This window comes from Lampetra planeri, chromosome 27, assembly GCF_965212315.1.
Source record: "Lampetra planeri chromosome 27, kcLamPlan1.2.h2, whole genome shotgun sequence".
Taxonomy (NCBI): domain Eukaryota; kingdom Metazoa; phylum Chordata; class Hyperoartia; order Petromyzontiformes; family Petromyzontidae; genus Lampetra; species Lampetra planeri.
The window spans coordinates 3,248,955-3,269,622 of record NC_136133.1 but is presented as its reverse complement, the minus strand read 5'-3'; the positions used below and the strand labels follow the sequence as shown (position 1 = coordinate 3,269,622).

Genomic DNA, 20,668 nt, shown 5'->3' with positions numbered 1-20,668 from the left:
GACTAAGTGCAAACAGAAAATCCAAGAAAAGACAGCAAAATGTTGCAGAAAAAGCACCGTACACCAACGCTGTGTGCAAAAATCCCAGTGGGATGCAAGTCAAACAACAACAAGACAACTTAGATTAAGGCCATCAGTCTAACCCCGTACTACAACAAACAAACATGGCCAAACCGAAAAACTTTTCGAAATCACCAAAATAAAGCCATGAAAGCAATGAAACAGTGATCATAGGAAATAAGATGCGGTGGGTGAGGGAGGGAGGGAAGACGCAAGGACAAAATTGCGAGACGCGGAAGGAAATTGAACGTGGAGCCGATTTATGGGATGGAACTGAACTCCCCAAATTGGTCCTAAAACGGAAGAAGAAACCCATAACCTCGGGCTCTTGGCACGAAAACGCGTTGGCGATGCCAATTCGGCTCCTTGGGTGCCGATATATTAACTCGGAACGATGCTGTCGGGTCTGTACATCGGTGTACTTTTTGAGACCCACAGATTCGTAACAATAATCTCGCAAAAATCCTAGAACGCGAAATCCTAAACGCAAACCCATTCATCTGTTAACATATCCTAATGCATAATTGAGATGCTAGTCTTATCCTGATTGCAGCCATGAATCCTAAATTGCAACCTTAGATCGCAGTAAGGCCCTTATATCCTGTAAAAGTATCCTTTATTATAAATACAAACTTATTTTAGCTTAAATACGAACCCTGCGTCCCGTCTATTTTATTTCGAGCTAAAGAATCGAAGTTCTGGAATCGAACACCCGAGCGTTGTTTCGATTCCTTGGACGATACAAGCTGAGGACCCCGAGAAGATTCCAGAAATAGGTGTCCGCCGCGATCGACTGTAAGCGCCTGTTTGAAATAAAATAAACCAAATTGCGCAGGCAATTAACAAAAACGATCGTTCCCCACTTTTTTGTCTAGCATAATCGCCAGGACGAGTGAATAATATGAAAGTGCACTCTGCAAATTACCAATAAGTGAAGAAAAAAAAACACGGCTCATGAATAAACATGAGAACGTCCCAGCCAATAGGGACATCGCATGGGCTTGGCTTTAATGTGGTTTACCCGCTGATTAATATTCATGATGCGATTCTCTCGAGAATGTAGAAAGTGGTAGAAGATACAGTACTCGAAATGTCTAGACTCGTGTTTTCAATGTCATTCAAAATAGCCCCTCCCCCACACCGTGTTTAACGTACAAATTACATAGTCCCCGCAGCCAGTGATAGTACAAAGATAGTACAAAGGTATAAGCAAATAAGCAAAATATTATGGACAAAAATGCTGGGTCAAAGATCAATAAGAATATCAGGGTCCACAAATATCAGATCGAATTGATTCTGTAAAACAGCTACCGATTTTGGTGGGTGTCGTTTAACCCCGAATCACATTTGGTGATTCCCACACACATTAAATGACAACACTCATAACTTTCGTCAATAACACTGTGTTACTTAAAAGGAGAAATAAAGTATACATAGTTCGATTCTGAAAAAGAAGCCAATAGTTGAGTGGGCTTGACCAGGTGAGATAAAAAATAGTAGTTTTATTTGTATTTTTAAGTGATGTTTACATTTCCTATACTTTGCACTCATATCGTGCTTTTGTGCTGTTTGTTGTTATAAAGCAAAGTTTGTGGGGAATAATAGCTATTTTCTATACTTTTGAGGCATGAGAAATTAGAAAATAACACTTACTACCCAGGAACAAAAATCGTGTTACATCGTGTTATCAGAGCAAGTTCTTTGTTCGCATATTCACAAGTACGCGTGGTTAATGCAGACAGGATTCATTGAAAAACGATTGTTTGGTCTTTTACCATCTTAACACCTGATTTATTGCCAGAAAGGGTAAAACCTATTGTTATAGCATTCTTTATATTAACTTAAATGTTGCTAATTAAACCGCGTGCTGAATGACCACCCCCCCCCCCACGTGCTTCCTCTTCCAGAAGGTGCAGAAGGCGGATGACGTCACCCTCCAAAAGGCACCGCGGGGATTGCGCAATCGCGGTGACGTCACCGAGACGTGGCCAATCACAGCGCTGGCACAGGGACGGCTTTCCCTGAGCGCCGCGGCCTAGTAGACAGGCTGCCGATGATTTTAATCGAAACGCCGAAATAAGCAAAGGGGGTCGCGATGATGCTCAGGTTGTTTACAGTCGCAGTCGCGCTCACACTCTTTGTGCTCGTCACGTCGGACGACTCGAAAGTAAGTTCTTGTTTTGTTTCACACACCCCACCCCTATTTTCCCCGGACCGAGCCATACGCATTTTTCCTGGTCGCTTGGCCGAGAAATGCGAGTGGGTACCCCGTGGACGGATCCAGGCGAAGGCGTAGGCTTCGGCCTAAGGGAGTCGATGGTTTCTCTCCTCGTTAATTGCAGCCCAAGTTAGTTAAATTAAGGCGCGACCTAAGCAAACAATAAGTATCGGACGGGAAAGTATCTTGTTTGTGATTCCCGGGATGTCAAACGCGGGTTTGTATTCTTTATTATTGATACAAATCGACCATCCGAATGTGTGCATACACAGGCTCGCGTCTACGCATTTGTGCTATTAGTACATCGATATTGCAATGGTGTAGAACGATAGTTTTCGTTTATTGGCAGGGTCGGTACACCTAAGATTTCGCGTTATTTAGCTTTGGTAAACGATGAGACTGTGTGTGATTTTTGTAACTAAGTCATGTGATGTCGGGCGAGTGGCCTTTTCCCGTTTACCGGTCACTGCCGGAGATTCTGTGTTCGGCATTGTAGGTGCCAGTTTTGTTGCCAGATAGAAGGGTAAAAACCCTATTATCATATTTTTTACTGGCAAATGAGGTTCCACTGGTGGTATTGTAGGTGCTGTTGATGAATTGCCAATGGCCCGTGGTGAGCCACTGATGATTAAAGATATCGTCAGAGACACGAAGTCGTTGATGGCACCACACCTTGCCAGCCCTCTGCCAAATCAGAATATTTGTACTGGAAGAATCCGATGAGCTATAAAGATATTTTTTTACAGATGTCCAGTAGGGGCGGGTAAGAACGTTACAGCAACAAACAGTACAAAAATATGCTAGTGGTGCAGAGTACGAGAAAGGTATACCAATCATCAAAACAAACAAATAAAACTAAACCCATCCTACCAGACAAAGCCCACTGAGGTATTAACTTATTTTTCAGAAGCGACCTGGCCACAAATGATAGCTGAACAAAGTGGCCCGTCATTTGGACATTTATAGCACCAAAATAATCTAAATAATCTCAATGCGTGCTTCTAAATGTGGAGGGGAAAACCGGAGGACCCGGCTCACAGTAAATGTGTAGCCCTGCAATATTTTGCAAACGCCAACTGCTGGCGGAAGTGCACCCATTAGAGGGAGCTCTAGATGCGGTCCTACTCTCCCACGCGGGCCAGATACTTTGACTCAAATGTACTGAAACATCGTAAGCGACCGCCCTGAATTGTGAAAAGCGAAGGATATGTTTTTTTGTTTGTTTGTAGACGGCGTCTTGTAAAGGGGCCGGTGCGTTGTTTTTTGCGCCGACGTGGTGTGTGGTTAAATTTCGATTTAAAGCTTTCGTGACTGCAGGGATTCATCTTCTTGGTTCTTTCGGTAAAGTCACGTAGAAGGGAAGTAATAAAATAATAATAAAACATAATAAAATAATTCTCACGACGTTTCGGCCACAACGCAAGCAGCCGTCCTCAGGTGACGGACCGTCGAGGCCTCGACGGACCTGGTTTTCACCTGAGGACGGCTGCTTGCGTTGTGGCCGAAACGTCGTGAGAATTATTTTATTGTGTTTTATTTTTATTATTTTATTACTTCCCTTCTACGTGACTTTACCGAAAGAACCAAGAAGGTGGTGTGTGGTGATAGGTTATGGCCGGCTTTGCTGGATGACATTGTCGGTGTTGTGGAGAGATAGCAGAGGTTTGCGAGCCATGACCTGCGATGCTTTTCCTCCCAGAAATCTGAAGACGCGCGATGCAAGTGCATCTGTCCCCAGTACAAGGCATTTGCGGGAAAGGTCTACACCAACAATGTGCCGCAGAAAGACTGGTGAGACTGGTGGCAAATTGCCACGGAACTGTTGAACCGCGCAGACTGACAAAAGTGATTGACTGCACGGCAGCTGAATACAATAATACATAGTTTGATTTATTTCTTTATTCAGAAAATTCTCCGAGTCTCAAGACTTGAGACTCAGAGAGGGGGGATCCTACGCAGGGATGTATTGATTTTGCAATTTCAAAGTAATGTTGTGATTGTGCCGTCGGTGTAGTGTCATGATACAAATAATCAATTCCGTCAGTGTCATGTCATGATGCAATTAATCCATTCCGTCGGTGTCATGTCATGATACAAATGATCCATTCGGATCTCTCCCAGAGCAGTGCATCCTTCATGTTAGAGAACGGCCCACGGAAGCAGATGCCACAGATCTACTTTCGTCAATAACACAGCCTTGAAAGGAAAAATATATAATGGGTGACATTTCATTCAGGCAATGGTCCTTGGTAGCGTGAATATATTATGTAAGTAATAACATTCTGCACACAGCCAGTTCACACAGAATATATACGAGCTGTACGAGTGTTTCAATTATCTTTCATTTGCAAAAGGCGCTATATTGTCGTGTGTCTTGGAGAGTATTGCCTGTTGAAGCAGCTGTGTCTGAATGAGAGTGCATGTTTGCATGTTTACTCTTAGAACAGTTAAATTGTTATCATTTTTGGCCTGTAGCTCGCTAAAAACTGCATTGTGTCTGTGTATCCGCGTGTTTGTTTCGCACGCGCGTGTGTGCAGTGACTGCCTGCATGTGGTGAAACCCATGCCAGTGCCGGGGAGTGACGTGGAGGCATACTGCCTGCGCTGCGAGTGCAAGTACGAGGAGCGCAGCACTGTCACCATCAAGGTGCGGCCAGTCGAGCCAACCGGAGTCTAACCACTTGCACGTGTGTGTGTGTGCACGAGCGTGCACCTGTCGGGCGTGGTGCTGGCCACCCACCCCCTCGTGTACCTTGCCGGCCTTCATAGGTGTTCGCTAACAGCACTTGGCTGCCCCAACAGTCTGTTAAGGCTATATGGGGGATCTTTGTCTTTGTGCACCTGTTGTAGCGGTTAGCGCACTGCACTATGAACCTGTCAACCCGAGTTTGATTTCTGCTTATGGCCAACATCAGTGACGAATATCTGAACCGGTCTTGTGCCTCCCCAAAGTAAACTCATCCTTAATTGAGTACCGGGTACGATTTTGACCCCAATATGTGTTCCCTAACATCACTTGCCCCTACAGTGTACATTGCTATAAAAAGGATATTTCTATTTATTGGCAGTGTGTATAACGGATGTGTGCAATTGGTGTGGCAGTGTGAAGTGCATGTATATGTATAAGATGTATGTGTGCTTTTGCATGTGTGCATCCCTTAGACACGTTCATGAGTATGTTGCAAGACTATCACAAAGTTGCATATCTCTCAACCCATACGGTTTACCCGTATTTTTGTCCATGGAAATTGAGTTTTGAGGTCCATATGGCGTACAGCCATTTCAATACGGGCAATTTTTATTTATTTCTCCCTTGTGATGGGACGATGTATGATGAAAGTTGAGATTTATAAGGGCACGGGGTGACCAATCAGGTCTAAATTGGTCTGTAATAAGGTAGGCAGTTGATAAGGGGTTGACAGGTATGGAGTTGCTATGTTGCACAGATGAGTAGTATTGTCTAAAGTAACTTCACAGTAAGGGGCAATTTCTCTTGAGGTTTTACCATGTTCGGTCACTTGGCAGTTATTTTCAAATATTTGGACCGTGACTCCAACACACGTGGCCTAATTATTTTTTATAACGTCACGGGGACCTTTAACGTCCGCTTCGAAGCAGACGATGCCTGAAATTGTTCGTGGTTAATACAAGCGCAGTATTAACCAGGGTGACCACTGGGTTCACAGTGCAAATTTCTGCAACGTGTCAAATGCGCCACCACACGCGGCGATGTCACCACCCCCATATATACGCGTGTGTGTCTTTGACACAAACGCACGTGCAGGTCACAATCATTATCTACCTGACCATTGTGGGCGCCCTGCTGGTCTACATGGCCTTCCTCATGCTGGTGGACCCGCTTATCCGCAAGTCGGATGCCCACGCGCCGGCGCTGCACGCCGAGACGGAGACCGAGGTGACCCTATCCACACGACCACTGCAACGGCACCACCACGCACCACGCGAGGAAACGGCGCACTTCACCGACCGCCCATTTGCACCCCATTGTTGCCACACAGATGTTACCAGCCGCTTCGTCGTATTTGTGCAGCTGTTCAAAACATGTCTTTTTTCCCCCAATTCTGTTGAAATTGTGTTCCCATGCAGCTGTTGCATCAGTATAGTGCGACACGACAGGCGTAGAACCCTTCGATGATGGTGCCGCCTGGCCACCTCTCGCCAAATATTTGTTGTTTTTGGGCGATTGCTTCTTCCTTTTAACCACTTCTCTCTCCCTCCTTTCTCCTTCTCTGCCTCCCCCCTCTCCCGTGTCCACACAGCAGGAACCGCGCTCGTTTGCGTACGACCGCATGTCGGCGGGCTTGGGGTCGCGGGGTCGCGCCGGAACCGTGCTGGAGCGCGTGGAGGGAGCGCAGGAGCGCTGGAAGCGGCAGGTGCAGGAGCAGCGGCGCACCGTCTTCGACCGACACAATCTACTCAGCTAAGGTGGCGGCGGTGGTGGCGGCGGTGGCGGCGGTGGCGGCGGTGGCGGCGGTGGCGGCAGTGGTGGCGGCGGTGGCGGCAGTGGTGACGGCGGTGACGGCGGTGACGATGCCGGTGGCGGCAGCAGCAGCAAGCGATTAAAACACACGGCGAGCGAAGGTTGATTGAGTACATGCAGCAGATGCAGCTGCAGGAGAGTGACTGGCTGATACAGCTAATAACCGTATAGACAGAATCTGCCGATGGCTGTCTGCTTCTCTCTATAAAATAAATGTTGACTGTTTCAGTACAGCATCTTGAGACGCGGCTGTATTAGGTATTTTTTTCTCGTAGGTAATCTGTGAGTGCCACTACAATGTCACTCACGTTAACTTGCCCTCCTCCATCCTCTGCACATGTCCCACCCATTCCTTACCACGTCCTCATCTTCCTCGTTCTATTTGGGGACTAACAAGTAGCTTACCCTAACCTGCCATAAAAATCCTAGAATTCTCTGCATGCAGCTGCCGTCTCTTCAAATGCAAAAATCCAACTAGTTCTCCGTCTCGAAAAATAACTAATATTGCTCCTGCTTAAATTACGTCCCTTGGTCAGTGGGAAACCTTGCAACCCCAACGTCTGCTTATTTAGCACCGATTTGTGCAGCCAGAGTTATGTAGGGCGCTTTTGATATCTCGTTCAGGAGATTATACAGTCTCGTCGGTTCACAAATCCCAAAGCTTTATACTCAAAATGCGGAGCAACATCACACTTCAAAGGGTTTGGCAACTTCAAAGCTGTATTTCAACTTCAAAGCTCACGCGCTCGCCGAAATGGTATGGGGCCCCATTAATGCAGGTGTGCTGCCATGTTGCCGTGCGCCCACTGTGTGATGTACTTTGCAGCAGTTGGCCGGGCATCTTTAATGTCTGCCAAAGGGGTTAAAGCCACTGGGGAGGGCACGGTTGGGGTGGGGGGGGCAAGTGTAGGAGCGAATGGATTTGTGCACCGCCACAACCGCCAAACATTTTCCTCCTCCCTTACAGCTTTGTCATCCTTCCGGAGACAGTGGACTGGGCCCCAGCCATGCAAATGTGGAATTCCTGCCACCTCAATCGGGTGCATCCATCAGAGATGCGCAGTGCTCCATTTTACAGGGACTCCTCTACTTACAAACGAGTTAGGTTCAAGAGGTCTGTTCGTAAGTCGATTTGTTCGTAAGTCCAACTTTACTCCTGTCGATTCCAAACATGTTGTATGGCGTGTAAACTAAACACGGGGAATGGCTTTAATTGTTGTAAATCTCCTGTAGATGCCACTGGTTCTTCATGTTCTGCAGATGTAGATGCCACTGGTTCTTCATGTTCTTTCAGATGTAGATGCCAGCACCGCCATCTATTGTGCAGAGGTTGAACTTACGAATCTCTGTCCGAACAGGCAACTGGACATATGGACAGGTTTGTTCGTGTCTTTGAAAGTTCATAAGTTGACTGTTTGTAAATAGAGGAGTCTCTGTACTTTTATTTATCCCAGGATTACGTTGTAAGCAGCAGAGGGCAGTGCAGCAACAAATCCATTGTACCGTACTCTCACGTCTATGAACCCTTCCATCACCAAGCCATTTTTCACATTGTGGTGAAGTATGGCCGGAACGGTGTGGGGAAGCCCTCGGTCAGCAGTGGATTGACAAGCCGGGCTGCACGTGTACAACATTATTTATTATCTTGAATGAGGATTGTCCAGCGGTCATCTCTCCGTTGGTGGCTCTGAGCCGGTGATGAAAATTCCTTATTTTCATGGCAGGGGACCCAGACCCTCTAGGGAAATCCACATTGACTTCTCACAAAGTGGTCCTCATTTTAATGGCCTCAGATCAATGATTGGTTACATTATAAACTGTAATGTAGAAGCAGGATGAATAATACACACACACACTCTCCACGTGCACCAGCCGGTGTTTTATAGTCCGCTGATGGCATTTAGAGTTGAACACGTTTTGTTCGCAATTAAGTGCCGTTCTCTATCCACTGCTTGGCAAAAGGTAACAGAGAACCACTTTCTAGACATCCATACACAGACGGACACAAAGATATATACACCGACACACACAGACCCACATGCGCACACACGGACAATTAAAGACATACCTAGAGACAGACACAGAGGCACACTGATACACTTAATGGTCTCACGTTGACGCTTGTAAAACACATTTGCTCTTCTAATTTGCTTAACGAGTTTGTCTTAGGCGAAGATTTCAATACCTACTTGTGTGGGACTGAACATTGTATATGTTAGTATTTGAGTATTCAAAAGGCAAGGCACCACAATGGTGCATTGTCTTGGTTATAATTAATTGTTTGTGCACTCCGTTATTTAATTATTATTTGTTTACTTATTGTCTGAAAGGTGATTGCACCAATTCTGTGAAACCTGTTAAAAGTGACGCTAATTGTCATGCAAATATATTAATCGTCCACGATGATCGAACTACTGCTTGATGATGGACTCCCCAAGCTGTAGCCGTCTCTCTCAAATCCCACGGTGTAATAATCCACCAAGCACCTGCTACACGAGCTGGTTTCACAGCTCTATCTCCGCAGCGTACGTCGCACGCTCACTCCTCCATTGGCTGTCGTTCCTTCCTTATTCCCAACTCCGTTGGCCAATTTTCCCTTTGGAAGCGACGGTGCCCCGGCTAAAAAGCGCATCCCTGCTTAATCAACCGTGGTGCTGTTCTCAGCTCTGCTGGACAATTTGGTGGAAATTCCACATTTCCTAATGGCAGAACGACTGCGGTTGCACGCTCACTCCTCTATTGGCTGTCGTTCCTTCCTTATTCCTGACTCCGTTGGCCAATTGTCCCTTTGGAAGCGATGGTGCCCCGACTAAAAAGCGCATCCCTGCTTAATCAACCGTGGTGCTGTTCTCAGCTCTGCTGGACCATTTGGTGGAAATTCCACATTTCCTAATGGCAGAGCGACTGCGGTTGGAGTTCTGGCAAAGTCTTGCCTGAAGTCCGCACAGCAGGATTTCAACTTTAGTAGTCCGTATCATGTGGCAATTTCATCCGGCACCGTGTCATAAAAAAAACTTTATTAATTTCACGAGTTGCTATGAAGGAGTCTCTTGGAGTAAGCTGTAGCCAATATACCTTAGCCCAAGGACTCTTAAATAAGCTGCGCTGTAGACTTTGCAATTTGCTTCAATGATTTTGTTTCGCTTTTTGCAATTTGGAAATTTAATTGCCAGGACTGGTTTGTAAGTGCTGTGCGTTACTTATTAATGAATGCATAGAAAGGAAGTCAATCAATTGTCTTAAAGGCCACAACATCCTTCTCTGCTCTCTTGTTAATTGAAGAACGAGCATCAATAGGCGTTTGTTTTTAAGTAAGGGTGGTGGTTGGGGGGGGGATGACATGGTTATCTCACTTAGGTGTAATGTGCTAGTAATATAATTTAGTACCTTTGGTATTCACGCCATTCTAACAAGGCTATCACGAAGGGAAGTGCTATGTTGAACGCCTTTAGTCTGCGGTAGTTTTTAACCGTAAAAGGGTGATGTTGCTGTCAATTCGATTTGAGTAATACAAAAGAAAATATGGTGATCGGATGCGTGGCACTGGCCATCCATCGTGTGAATTAGATTTTGTGCCCGTTACAATCAATCCAGCTGCAGTCAACTAGGGCGGCCTTCTGGATGGGGACCGCGAACCTCTGGAACATTTATCCCAGAGTCTCTTGGACGTTTCGTTAATTGCTCTGTGGAGGCAATTAAACGAGTCGACTGGGCGTCGTCCTTTTGAGTGGATTTGTCCCTGGCATGGAAATATGGAATTTCCAACCATTGGCTCGGTGGGTGGGGGGGGAGGGTTGGGGGAGGGTTGGGGGGCACCCGCTCCGTTGTGGCTCTGAGCCGGAGACGCTTCGACTTGTTTTGCGAATCAGACCTCTCAAATGTAAACTTTAACGTTAACTAATTCCACGTGTTAATTTATCGATTTGCGTGTGCAATTTAAATGGTTCAAGCGAGGAATGTGAATCGCGGTCTTGTGATTATACACACACACAACAAAATAAACAAACTTTAAAGCAATTGTTTAAAAAAAAAAGTGTACAAATGTTGTGTATTGCGGCGGTGGATGATGAGTAAGAGGCGCGTCACGCTCGAATTTGTTTCGTCGATTCTTATGGCGCGTGATATGCGCATCGGTTTATTTACGATTCGGACAAATTGCACAATAACAAATGTGCGACTGGAACGACAAGATTATACGAATGGAACATTACAGAATGCAAATGAGGCAGGTCGAAGTTACGCGACAAATTATACAGTTATAGAAACTTGAGCTGATGTGGATTAAGTCCATGTCTTCACGCATCCGCACACAAAACCAGACGCAAATTTGAGAATAGTGTTGAAACCACATCAATGATTGGGAGAAAAAAAATCGAGGCTTACTCGAATAATTTTATGGAACGTAACTTAAAACACATTCCTGCGGAGGTAGCTGGTAGGAACGTTGGGTTGCTCGGTCAATGGCCAGGGTCAACCGGCGGCGTGGTGTATTCCGCAAATATGCCCGACTGAGGGTGGGCACAAGCCGGCGTGAGTAGGTTTAACGTTGAGTTTTATAAGGGCACCACGGGGTGACCAGCCCCTCCCCACCCCACCCATTTTTGGATGCACGATGGGCGGACACAATAATCCCTTGTGGGCTGATCTAACCAGGAGGTTTCTACCAGTAAACTATAGGACAGTGTCGTGCACTCAAGTCCAAACGTATCGCGACGGTGCCGGAGCAAACGAGCAAAGCACAACATAGGGCACTCAATAGACGTTAAAGATCTCGCCACGGTGTCCACGCCACCTAATGATAGGGAGCTCAGAACGAGCGCAAGGGTTTGAGCATTCCGACCAACTCCTACCCACCCACCCGGCGAGTAGATGTACACATTCGTGCACATGTCATTGTGCTGGATATGCAAAATAAAGGCTTGGCGACGTTTTTGCATATGGTTTGATTATTTTTTTGTATTGCTTAACGGAGATCGAGAAGTTTCTGTCTGTCCACGCGGCTCGTGTTTCACATCCGACAGCCATCGTTTGAGAGAAAGGCAGTCACTTTGATGTTATCGCATGGACGTGTCGACTGCGGAACCAACGGCTGTCGGATCCGGCAGAGGGAAGGAGGCACGATTGGCATTGGCCGTCACGACCTCATGACCTGACACGCACCTTCTTGCCACACCCCCGTTACAAGCGACACCCACGTGGACGGGCAACTGCACCACGCAAACTCCAGGTCATCCTCGCAGCAGCAGCAGCTTCTGGCTAGCCATCGAACAAAGACTCGTCACCGCATCGCGCCCTTTCAGATGCGCTTCTGCAGCCGCCTGGAACACTTCCCACGGGAGCTATGCACTTTAAAATGATAATCTAAATTGAAAGCTAATTTATTTAGAACAGTTTTTTGTCCTTCCCCCCCCGCCCCTGCTCCCGCATCTCCAATTAGCACGGTTGGCATCGTACTCACACGCACCTGGCTGGGTTGGTGGGCGCAATAGCCATACCCTTCACCAAACACACCCGCGCTGCATTTCGAGGTCGGTTAACCACCGCTGCCCCCCCCCCTCCCATGTCACACGCCGCGCGGGGAGGAGCTGCTCGCCGTGGGGGTCTCCGCCAGCACGGCCTGCAGCAGGCGAATGTAGCGGAGCGTCGCGCGCAGCGTTGTCACTCGCGACGGCCGGTGGTGCGCACAGTCCAGCGGCACCAGGTGACGCAGGAGCAGGAACATGTGGTTCAGGTTACGCACCTGAGGGCACGGACATGCACGGACGGACACATACGGACATGCTGTCAAGCCAGGGATGGAGCACACAGTCCCGACCTCGCCGCTGTACCCGATAGCGCTCAGAGTGAAGCGGCAATGAGGGCAATTGATGATCCAGTAATCGGCGATTCACTCGAGTCACTCACTGGTGATCAGTCGCCTCCTGATCGTTCTTCTTTCGCTACCAGCATGGTTTTTGTTCCCGTGAATTTCACTCATTCTGTCACCCATGGCGAGGACTCGGCTCTACCAGACCTAACCGTCTCGTGTCACCCCGTACTGCGTTCAACAACCACACTGCAGGTCACGATAACGCGAAGTCGCTCAAAGCACCCGCTCGTGGACAGATTAAAGGGACGCGTGGATGCACGGGGAGAGAAACGGACGCGTGGGAGGATGGACGCATGGACGGATCAGAGTTTTAAGTTCAATAATTTGTTTTACGCAGCGTCCTTGTCCGCTGGCCATCTCTTCACGTGACGATAAGCGACTTTACATTTTACACCTCGGACATTTGGAAGGGAACCCGCCACCTCCCCCAGTGGCAGCTATTCTCGTGCAGCACCACGTGACACCTGCCTGGCCTGCAGTCGGGCCAGTGGGAAGGAGACTGTCGCTGCTAAGTGCAATCCCTATTGAGATGAGTACAGCGTCCGCCCCCCTCTGTCTATTTAAGGCCACCCCACAGAGACGATCACCCCTCTCTGTACCTGTGTTGCTCTATGTATCTTGGTGATATCTGTCTGCTTATATGTCTGTCTATAGTTTTCTGGTTAGATTTTATGTCGCTATTTCATTATACCTGATGATGATTGCTTGTGTTGCAATCGAAACGTCGTATGCTATTATTTAATTTATTATTTTATCTTTATACGTGACTTTACCGAAAGAACCAAATAATAATTCCTGCAGTCACGAAAGCTCCAAAATTAAGATTACAGCGTCAGTGTTTCAAATTTCGCCAATTTGGGCTACGCCCGGAACCACAATGGCCTACTCGTTTCACGCGACGTCGCCGCAGCAATCGCTGGGGTGGCCTGCCAGATCCGAACCGAGAATCTCGAACGTGCCACCCGCTGGGCCATATCACACCTCCCCCCCCCCGCCCAAGTTTGATTTTAGTCTTAGTCAACCTAAGGGGATCGTGGCCTCTCACCCGGAGCCTCTCGCGTGCGTTCGCGTGGCTCCTCCGAGCGAACACGGTAGCAGCCGCCGTCCTCGGGGAGGCAGATGAGGACCAGCGGGAGGAGCTCGAGTAGGTGGAGGAGACGGTGGTGGAGGAGGAGGAGGAGGAGACGGTGGAGGTGGTGGTGGAGACGGTGGTGGAGGTGGTGGTGGAGGAGGTGGAGGAGACAGAGGAATCCGTAAGAGTCCTGCAGAGCCCAGCTGGAATCTGAGACTCCTTGAGAACCACGCAGGCAGACTCCTCTTGCTGCATCGGCTGCTGCTGCTGCTGCTGCTGGACTTGCTGCTGCTGCTGCTGGACTTGCTGCTGCTGCTGGACTTGCTGTTGCTGCTGGTGGACGGGCTGGCGGAGGAGGACGATGGCGGCGAGACGCGGCAGGGAGTCGCCGCGGAGCTCGCTGTGCTGCACGGCAGAGAAGAGCTCCGGCGCCGGGGTGCGGAACAATCGCACCGGGCCGCCCGGCTGGCCCGACCCTCGGCGCTGCGGAAGGAGATGCGCACGGCAAGAGTGACCGGCCCCCCTCTTGATGGGGGTATATATATTTTTGGCCTACTCTTCCACGCTGGCCAAAACGACTCGGGGAGAGGTGGCAGTTACCCACGCCTTAACCCACCGCACGCGACCTGCCCCGTCGCGTTTCGACTGCCGCGCCCCCAGAGATCGCACCGATCGCGAGCCCGGTGCGCGGACAACGTCGCCGTCGTGGCAAAGTGACCGCAAACACCGAACGGCGAACACACCACAGTGAACACCGCCCCTCACGGGCTGGCCAGGCCAGGGGTGCCCCGAGGGTGGGCCCGGCTCCGAAGGCACTGCGGATCCCAGAGAGCACTACCGGAGTATCGCTGGGTCCGCAGAGGTCACGGGCTCCGGAGGGGTCACGGTGCCCCACGGGCTTCGTCTCCCTGCGCCATGGAGTGCAGCCACTCCATGGCGCAGGGGGCGACGGGCACTGGTACATCAGACGCGTTCACAAGGCACGTCCCGCGATTTTGTTTTTTTTATACAGGTCAAGTCGAGGTCAAAGTGATTTGCTGCTCATGTGAGCGGCGGTGCTCGTGGCCGGTTTCACAGCCCCGAGCCGATGGTGGAAATTCCACATTCCTCTGGCGGGCGCGATCCCTTTCAACGTCCCCCACAAAGTGGTCGTTATTTTATCGACCCTGGAGGACTGGAACGGCGGTGGGAATGAATCTCCTGAAATGTCGGAGTTCGGCGCACACAAATGAAGATACATACACACGCGCGCGCATTCATTCATTTGCACAACAGATCGGTGAAATAAACGTGTGGTCTTAATGAGGACCTACTGTGCAATTTAAATTAACCCCGAGATCAAAAGCCACATCTCCCGTGACCCGACCGAAATTGGATACCGCTCTTAATCCCCAGCAGAGGGCAGCAGTGACCGGGTAAGTTATCGGAGAGCGAAGCCCGTTTGAGTCGTCTGCTGCTTATTCTTAGGTTTTGTCGGTAAAGTAACGTAGGTAAAAAATTTAAATTAATAAAAGTAAAATTAAAATAAAAATCACGACATTTCGGAGGCAACACAAGCTTCCGTCTTCAGGTGGAACAGTCACTTGATACAGCTATCGTGCTGTGACTGTTCCACCTGAAGACGGAAGCTTGTGTTGCCTCCGAAACGTCGTGATTTTTATTTTACTTTTATTAATTTTAAATTTTTACCTACGTGACTTTACCGAAAAAACCTAAGAATATGAATCCTTGCAGTCACGAAAGCTTCAAATCTAGAATCGTCTGCTACTGCTGTGGATGTGATGAAGATGATGATGGGGTGCTGCTGGTGGGTTGTGCGGTCAGCTACAGAGGCGACTGTTAGTGGTGGCGTTAGCCACGCGCTGCACGGGAGCCCCCCCCCGCCCCCCCCCCCCGCCCCCCCCCACAGAGCGTGCAAGTGTCCACTCCACATATTTGGATTTCCAGGACACTTTGCAGCAGACTCTACTGTGCTGATGAGCCTTAATGACGACGGACCCGATCCAGTAGTTACCCAGCTCGGCATCACTGCTGCTGCTGCCCGGCCTGGTCAATGGCCCGTGTCACATTTGCTTTAAGTTTCTTTTGACGGTCACCTAAGGCAAGAAAGAGCCGGAAAGTAATTCTTCGCGAACTGCTGATGCAGGGACTCCTCTACTTATGAACGAGTTAGGGTCCAGAGGTCTGTTCGTAAGTCGATTTGTTCCCAAGTCTAAATTTACTCCTGTCGATTACAAACGCGTTGTACGGCGTGTACGCTAAACACGGGGAATGTTTTTAAAGGTTGAAAATATCCTGTAGATGCCACCGATTCTTCATGATCTGCAGATGTAGATGCCACCACCACCGCCATCTATTGAGCGGCGGTTCAACTTACGACTCTCGGTCCGAACAGGCAACTGGACATACGGACAGGTTTGTTCGTATCTCTGAAAGTTCGTAAGTAGAATGCTCGTAAGTCGAAGAGTCCCTGTAGTTTTTTTGTTGCGCAATGCACAGGGGCCGAGTGCTTCTAACACGTTTCTGTGCGTCGTGTGAAACTACCGAGTCTTTATAATGCTCACCACAAAGACCATTAGTCGCCTCGTTGTGCAAACAAGTAACAAAAGAGCTAAGCCGGCAATCTGTGCCTCCACGTAAAAATATATCAGTTTTTTTTAAACACATCCCATCAGCACCACGGCCTTCTGGGGAGTGTGTAATTTCATGGTCAACCTCTGGATCGGTTTCCACGTTCGTGGTCTCATCAGCAGGGCCCGCTTGCGTTGAGCCACCTTGCTGAACCGCTGCTTCTGGATGGAGGACTACTCGCGCTCAGGGGCCGTGCGGAGAGAATCGTGGTGACGTTACCGACAGCGAGGGGGCGGGGGGGAGTGTGGGGAAGAAGCTCGGTTACCTGTGCGCGTTGTGGGATGGCACGGGCGTGCGAGGCGTCGCTCGCCGGCAAGCGGCAGATCTCCCCGGCCGGGTGTGCCGGCGGAGCGCGCCTGGTGCCTTCCTGGCTCACAGCAGCGCCCGGGGCTTTAACGCCGTGCCACAATAACACCCCACTGCTACCATCACCACCACCACCAATACCACTACTACCATAACCACCATCAGTGCCACCACCAATATCACAACCACCGCTACCACTACAAACACCACCACCATCAAGACCACTACTACCATAACCACCATTGCCACCATCAATGCCACCACCAATATCACAGCCACCGCTACCACTACCAACACCACCACCAATACCACTACTACCATAACCACCATTGCCACCATCAATGCCACCACCAATATCATAACCACCACTACCAACACCACCATCAATACCACTACTACCATAACCACCATCAATACCACAACCACCACTACCAACACCACCATCATCATCAACACCACGACTACCACCACCACCAATGTCATAACCACCACTGCCACCATAATTAATACCACCACTGCCATCACCACCACGTGGTATAAGCCCTACCTGCAGCACACCTGCACGACTCGCAGCGCCTGGGTGGGGCTCACGGGACCGAGTGACACCTGGAGGACTCGGCTCTACCTGAAGCACACCTGTCCTGCGACTCACGCGAGTCAGATCGACATCCGGGCGAGTGACACCTGGGCAATATACACCTGGCCGAGTCAACCCCGGCTGAATAAAGTCCACCCGAAGCACACCTGGGCTATTGACACGTGCGTAACACGCACCCGACAGATTGGCGTCCGACTGCGACACAACACCTGACCGCGGCTCTTCGTCGCCTTGCGAGCCGACACCTGCACAAGACACACCTGCGCCGTTCACCTGCGCGCAATGCGCACACAGCCACCGCGCGCACGAATGCGTCATCTCTGGATGTGCATCACGCCAGCAACGTGCACCTATCGACTGTTCAATAACATCGCCTCCACTCCTCACGCCTGCACGAGTCTCACCTTCGTCTGCACCGCCGCCTGCACCGCGACTAGCGAGCACACCGCCCGCCTGCCTCGCCGGCAAACCCGGCGAATGCGAGTCCAGGGTCAAATCGCACACCTGCCTCTCACCTGCCCACGCCGGCGCCCGCGCCAGCCGTACACCCGTTGCGAACCCCCAACAACCATGCGCCTTCTGAGAGCCTGGCTGGCACTTAATCACACCTGGCCGATATACATGCGCAACTGGCCGATAGCCAGGGAAACCTGGCTGATACACAGGCGCACCTGGGTGGCATTCACCCACGCGCGGCTGATACACAGGAACAGCTGGAGGGGCGCGCAGGTAACTCTGCGATCGGGAGACTACCCCGGTGCCGACAACACGTGTCGCCGCACCTGCGTGTCGCCATGTGCTCGAGGCTGAGGCCCCTTCTCCTCCTACTACTACTACTCCTCCTAAGGGCGAAACACCCCAGTTCGAATTTGTAACACTTGCGCTACCAGCGCACTGCATAGCGATGGTGATGTTGGCGCTGTTGCCGATGATGCTGTTAGAAAGCGACAAGGGTAGTGATGCTGCTGCTGCTGAGGACCGATGATGATGATGCTGCTGATGATTCAACTCATGATGCCACTTAATTCCATCGCAGCGGCAGCTGATGATAATGATGATTGACAAAGATGATTATTATAGTCATCACAAAAATGACTTTACGACTCTGGGTGAATATTTTTCTGATGAAATCGCTCCTAACGGCTCGGCATTATACGAAATGTATAACGTAACCCAAGAGCTACAGTATTATTACTACTACTACTTAACGCAGTGTTTTGTTGTTGTTGTTGTTGAAATGAAGAATGATCACATTATCCAGGAAGTGCGTCTATTTATCTGGAGAATACGGCAGAACGCACAGAGTGGGGTGTGCCAGGCGTGTACACCCCACTCGGCTCTCTGGAACTTGCAAATAACCGGCGTAAACTTGAGACGAGAGACCGTCCTCTTGGCGAGGTGCAGCTTAACTTTCGGCCCCAACTCCTTACGACATCACCAGCACCACCTTCATGTCGAGTCCAGTGAACGATAATTATAAATCTTGACTGCAGTGATTAATATTCTTTGGGTCTTTCGGTAAAGTCACGTAGATGGAACAATACAATAATAAAAATTAAAATAACGTGAAAAAAGAGTAAAAGAGAATACAAATATCACGACGTTTCTATCTTAACACAAGCAATCGTCATAAGCTGAAAAAAATGACGATTGCTTGTGTTGCGATCGAAACGTCGTGATATTTATATTATATATTATTATAATACTTTTTTCACGTTAATTTTATTTGTATTATTGTATTGTTCTATCCACGTGACTTTACCAAAAGACGCAAAGAATATGCTAATTATAAACCCCTCCAAACACACACGAAGAGTAGTGTGCAATTAACATTACCAATTAATTAGGCTCACTCGTTCAGCCTGCCGGCCTTGATTAATCAATCAGTGGGATTGCGCTACTAATTTGCGTAATTAATTTGCTAATGCATTGACAGCCACGTGATGCTGGGAAGCCACTTGCGTGGATGTCAATGATTGCAAATGAGTTAATTGCGAGAACACGTGGACGTGTGTTTACAATACATAATTGGCATTTATCTATTATTCATCACTCGAATGAGTGTGTGTTGGTTCATAAATTGTGTCCGTGGGTGTGTCAAAGTGGGGAGCGGTAGTCTACTGGTTAGCACGCTGCGCTACGAACCCGGCGACCCGAGTTTGAACCGGTTCTGGGCCACCCCTAGGTCGACTTGGCCTCAAATGAGAACCGATGTAGACCGGTGCGGTGTGGAAACATCGCCACTGGGGAGACAAAGGTGGCCGGGCGTGGTGCTGGCCACCCACCCCCTCGTGTGCCGTGCCGGCCTTCATAGGTGCTCGCTAACAGCACTTGCCCCATCAGTCTATTCAGGCTATACGGGTGATCCTTGTCTTAGTTTTTTTGTGTGTGCATGTCGGAAGCGTTGGCGCAGTGGTTAGCGCGCTGCGCTACAAATCCGGCGATCCGGAGTTCTGCTGATGTTGCTGATGATAATGACGATGACACAGATGCCGTCCGTGGTCCTAACCGCACCACCCAACCGTCGTGTGTCGTGCTGGTCCTTAATAGGTGCTCGCTAACAGCATTTCGCCCCCCCCCACCCCCGTCCCAACAAACAGCCTCGCGTGTAGTAGCGTGATACACAGGGCTGTAAATAGTCCGCCTCTTCGTCCCCGTGTCTCTTTGTGTGTGACCTTGGCAAATTCTCTGGCTGCGAAACACATTGTTTCAGCTCCAGTGGTCGTAGACAATTGAAAAATATGTAAGTGCCTGCATACATCAACCTTACTGCCACAATCACTCGGCGCTCGCCGCGCGTCCTGACATTGCCAGTGATGGGCCAATGAAGGTCTAAGAGTGATGGCAAGGCCCTCTTGCCTAATATGTATCTAACTGTGGTTAGAAAAGGCGCGCGATCTCTTCTGCTACGGTCATTAGACCCACGGAAACATGCACACGGCCGCATGAACACGGTCGCATGCATACGGTCACATGAACAGGGCCACATTACACACGGCCGCGTGACACACCTACTCCCCAACCGCTGTCGTCGGATCTTGGAAGCTAAGCAGGCGTTGCGCCTGCTGAGTGCTCGGATGTGTGACTGCCATGCGCGCCAGGTTTGCTTATAGGCTGGGCAGCAGAGGTGGGTAGAGCAACGATCCATTTTCTTGGTTCTTTCGGTAAAGTCACGTAGAAGGGAAATAATAAAATAATAAAAATAAAGCATAATAAAATAATTCTCACGACGTTTCGGCCACAACGCAAGCAGCCGTCTTCAGGTGAAGAACAGGTCTGTCGGAAAGACAGCGTCTGAATGAAACACCACCAGACTTGGCAGCGTATATTTAAGCTGGGTTGGAGGGGGAAGAGCGCCTTGACAAACAAAAATTGCATATCAAGAGGACAGAATTCGTTTAGCACTAGAAGAA

The 20,668-nt window shown here is 49.3% G+C and overlaps 2 protein-coding genes across 3 annotated transcripts; one reads left to right on the top strand and one right to left on the bottom strand.

The window, feature by feature from the left end:
- Positions 1 to 1,995: 1,995 nt before the first annotated feature.
- On the top strand, positions 1,996 to 11,709 carry TMEM9 (transmembrane protein 9). 2 transcript variants are annotated; one of them, XM_078607237.1, is made up of 5 exons: positions 1,996 to 2,227; positions 3,978 to 4,069; positions 4,817 to 4,925; positions 6,063 to 6,194; positions 6,559 to 6,747. In XM_078607237.1, exons 1-5 carry the CDS (start codon positions 2,156 to 2,158, stop codon positions 6,721 to 6,723), a joined length of 570 nt encoding a protein of 189 aa, XP_078463363.1. In that variant the 5' UTR covers positions 1,996 to 2,155; the 3' UTR covers positions 6,724 to 6,747. The 2 variants fall into 2 exon arrangements, with proteins under 2 accessions (XP_078463363.1, XP_078463364.1); XM_078607238.1 differs by having other exon boundaries at positions 1,998 to 2,227; positions 6,562 to 11,709.
- LOC144727893 (uncharacterized) lies at positions 10,873 to 18,746 on the bottom strand. Its single transcript, XM_078607032.1, has 3 exons — positions 16,617 to 18,746; positions 13,694 to 14,203; positions 10,873 to 12,519 (listed from the first exon to the last, which is right to left on the bottom strand). The coding sequence occupies exons 1-3, from the start codon at positions 18,153 to 18,155 to the stop codon at positions 12,343 to 12,345; spliced, it is 2,226 nt and encodes a 741-aa protein (XP_078463158.1). The 5' UTR covers positions 18,156 to 18,746; the 3' UTR covers positions 10,873 to 12,342.
- Positions 18,747 to 20,668: the final 1,922 nt, after the last annotated feature.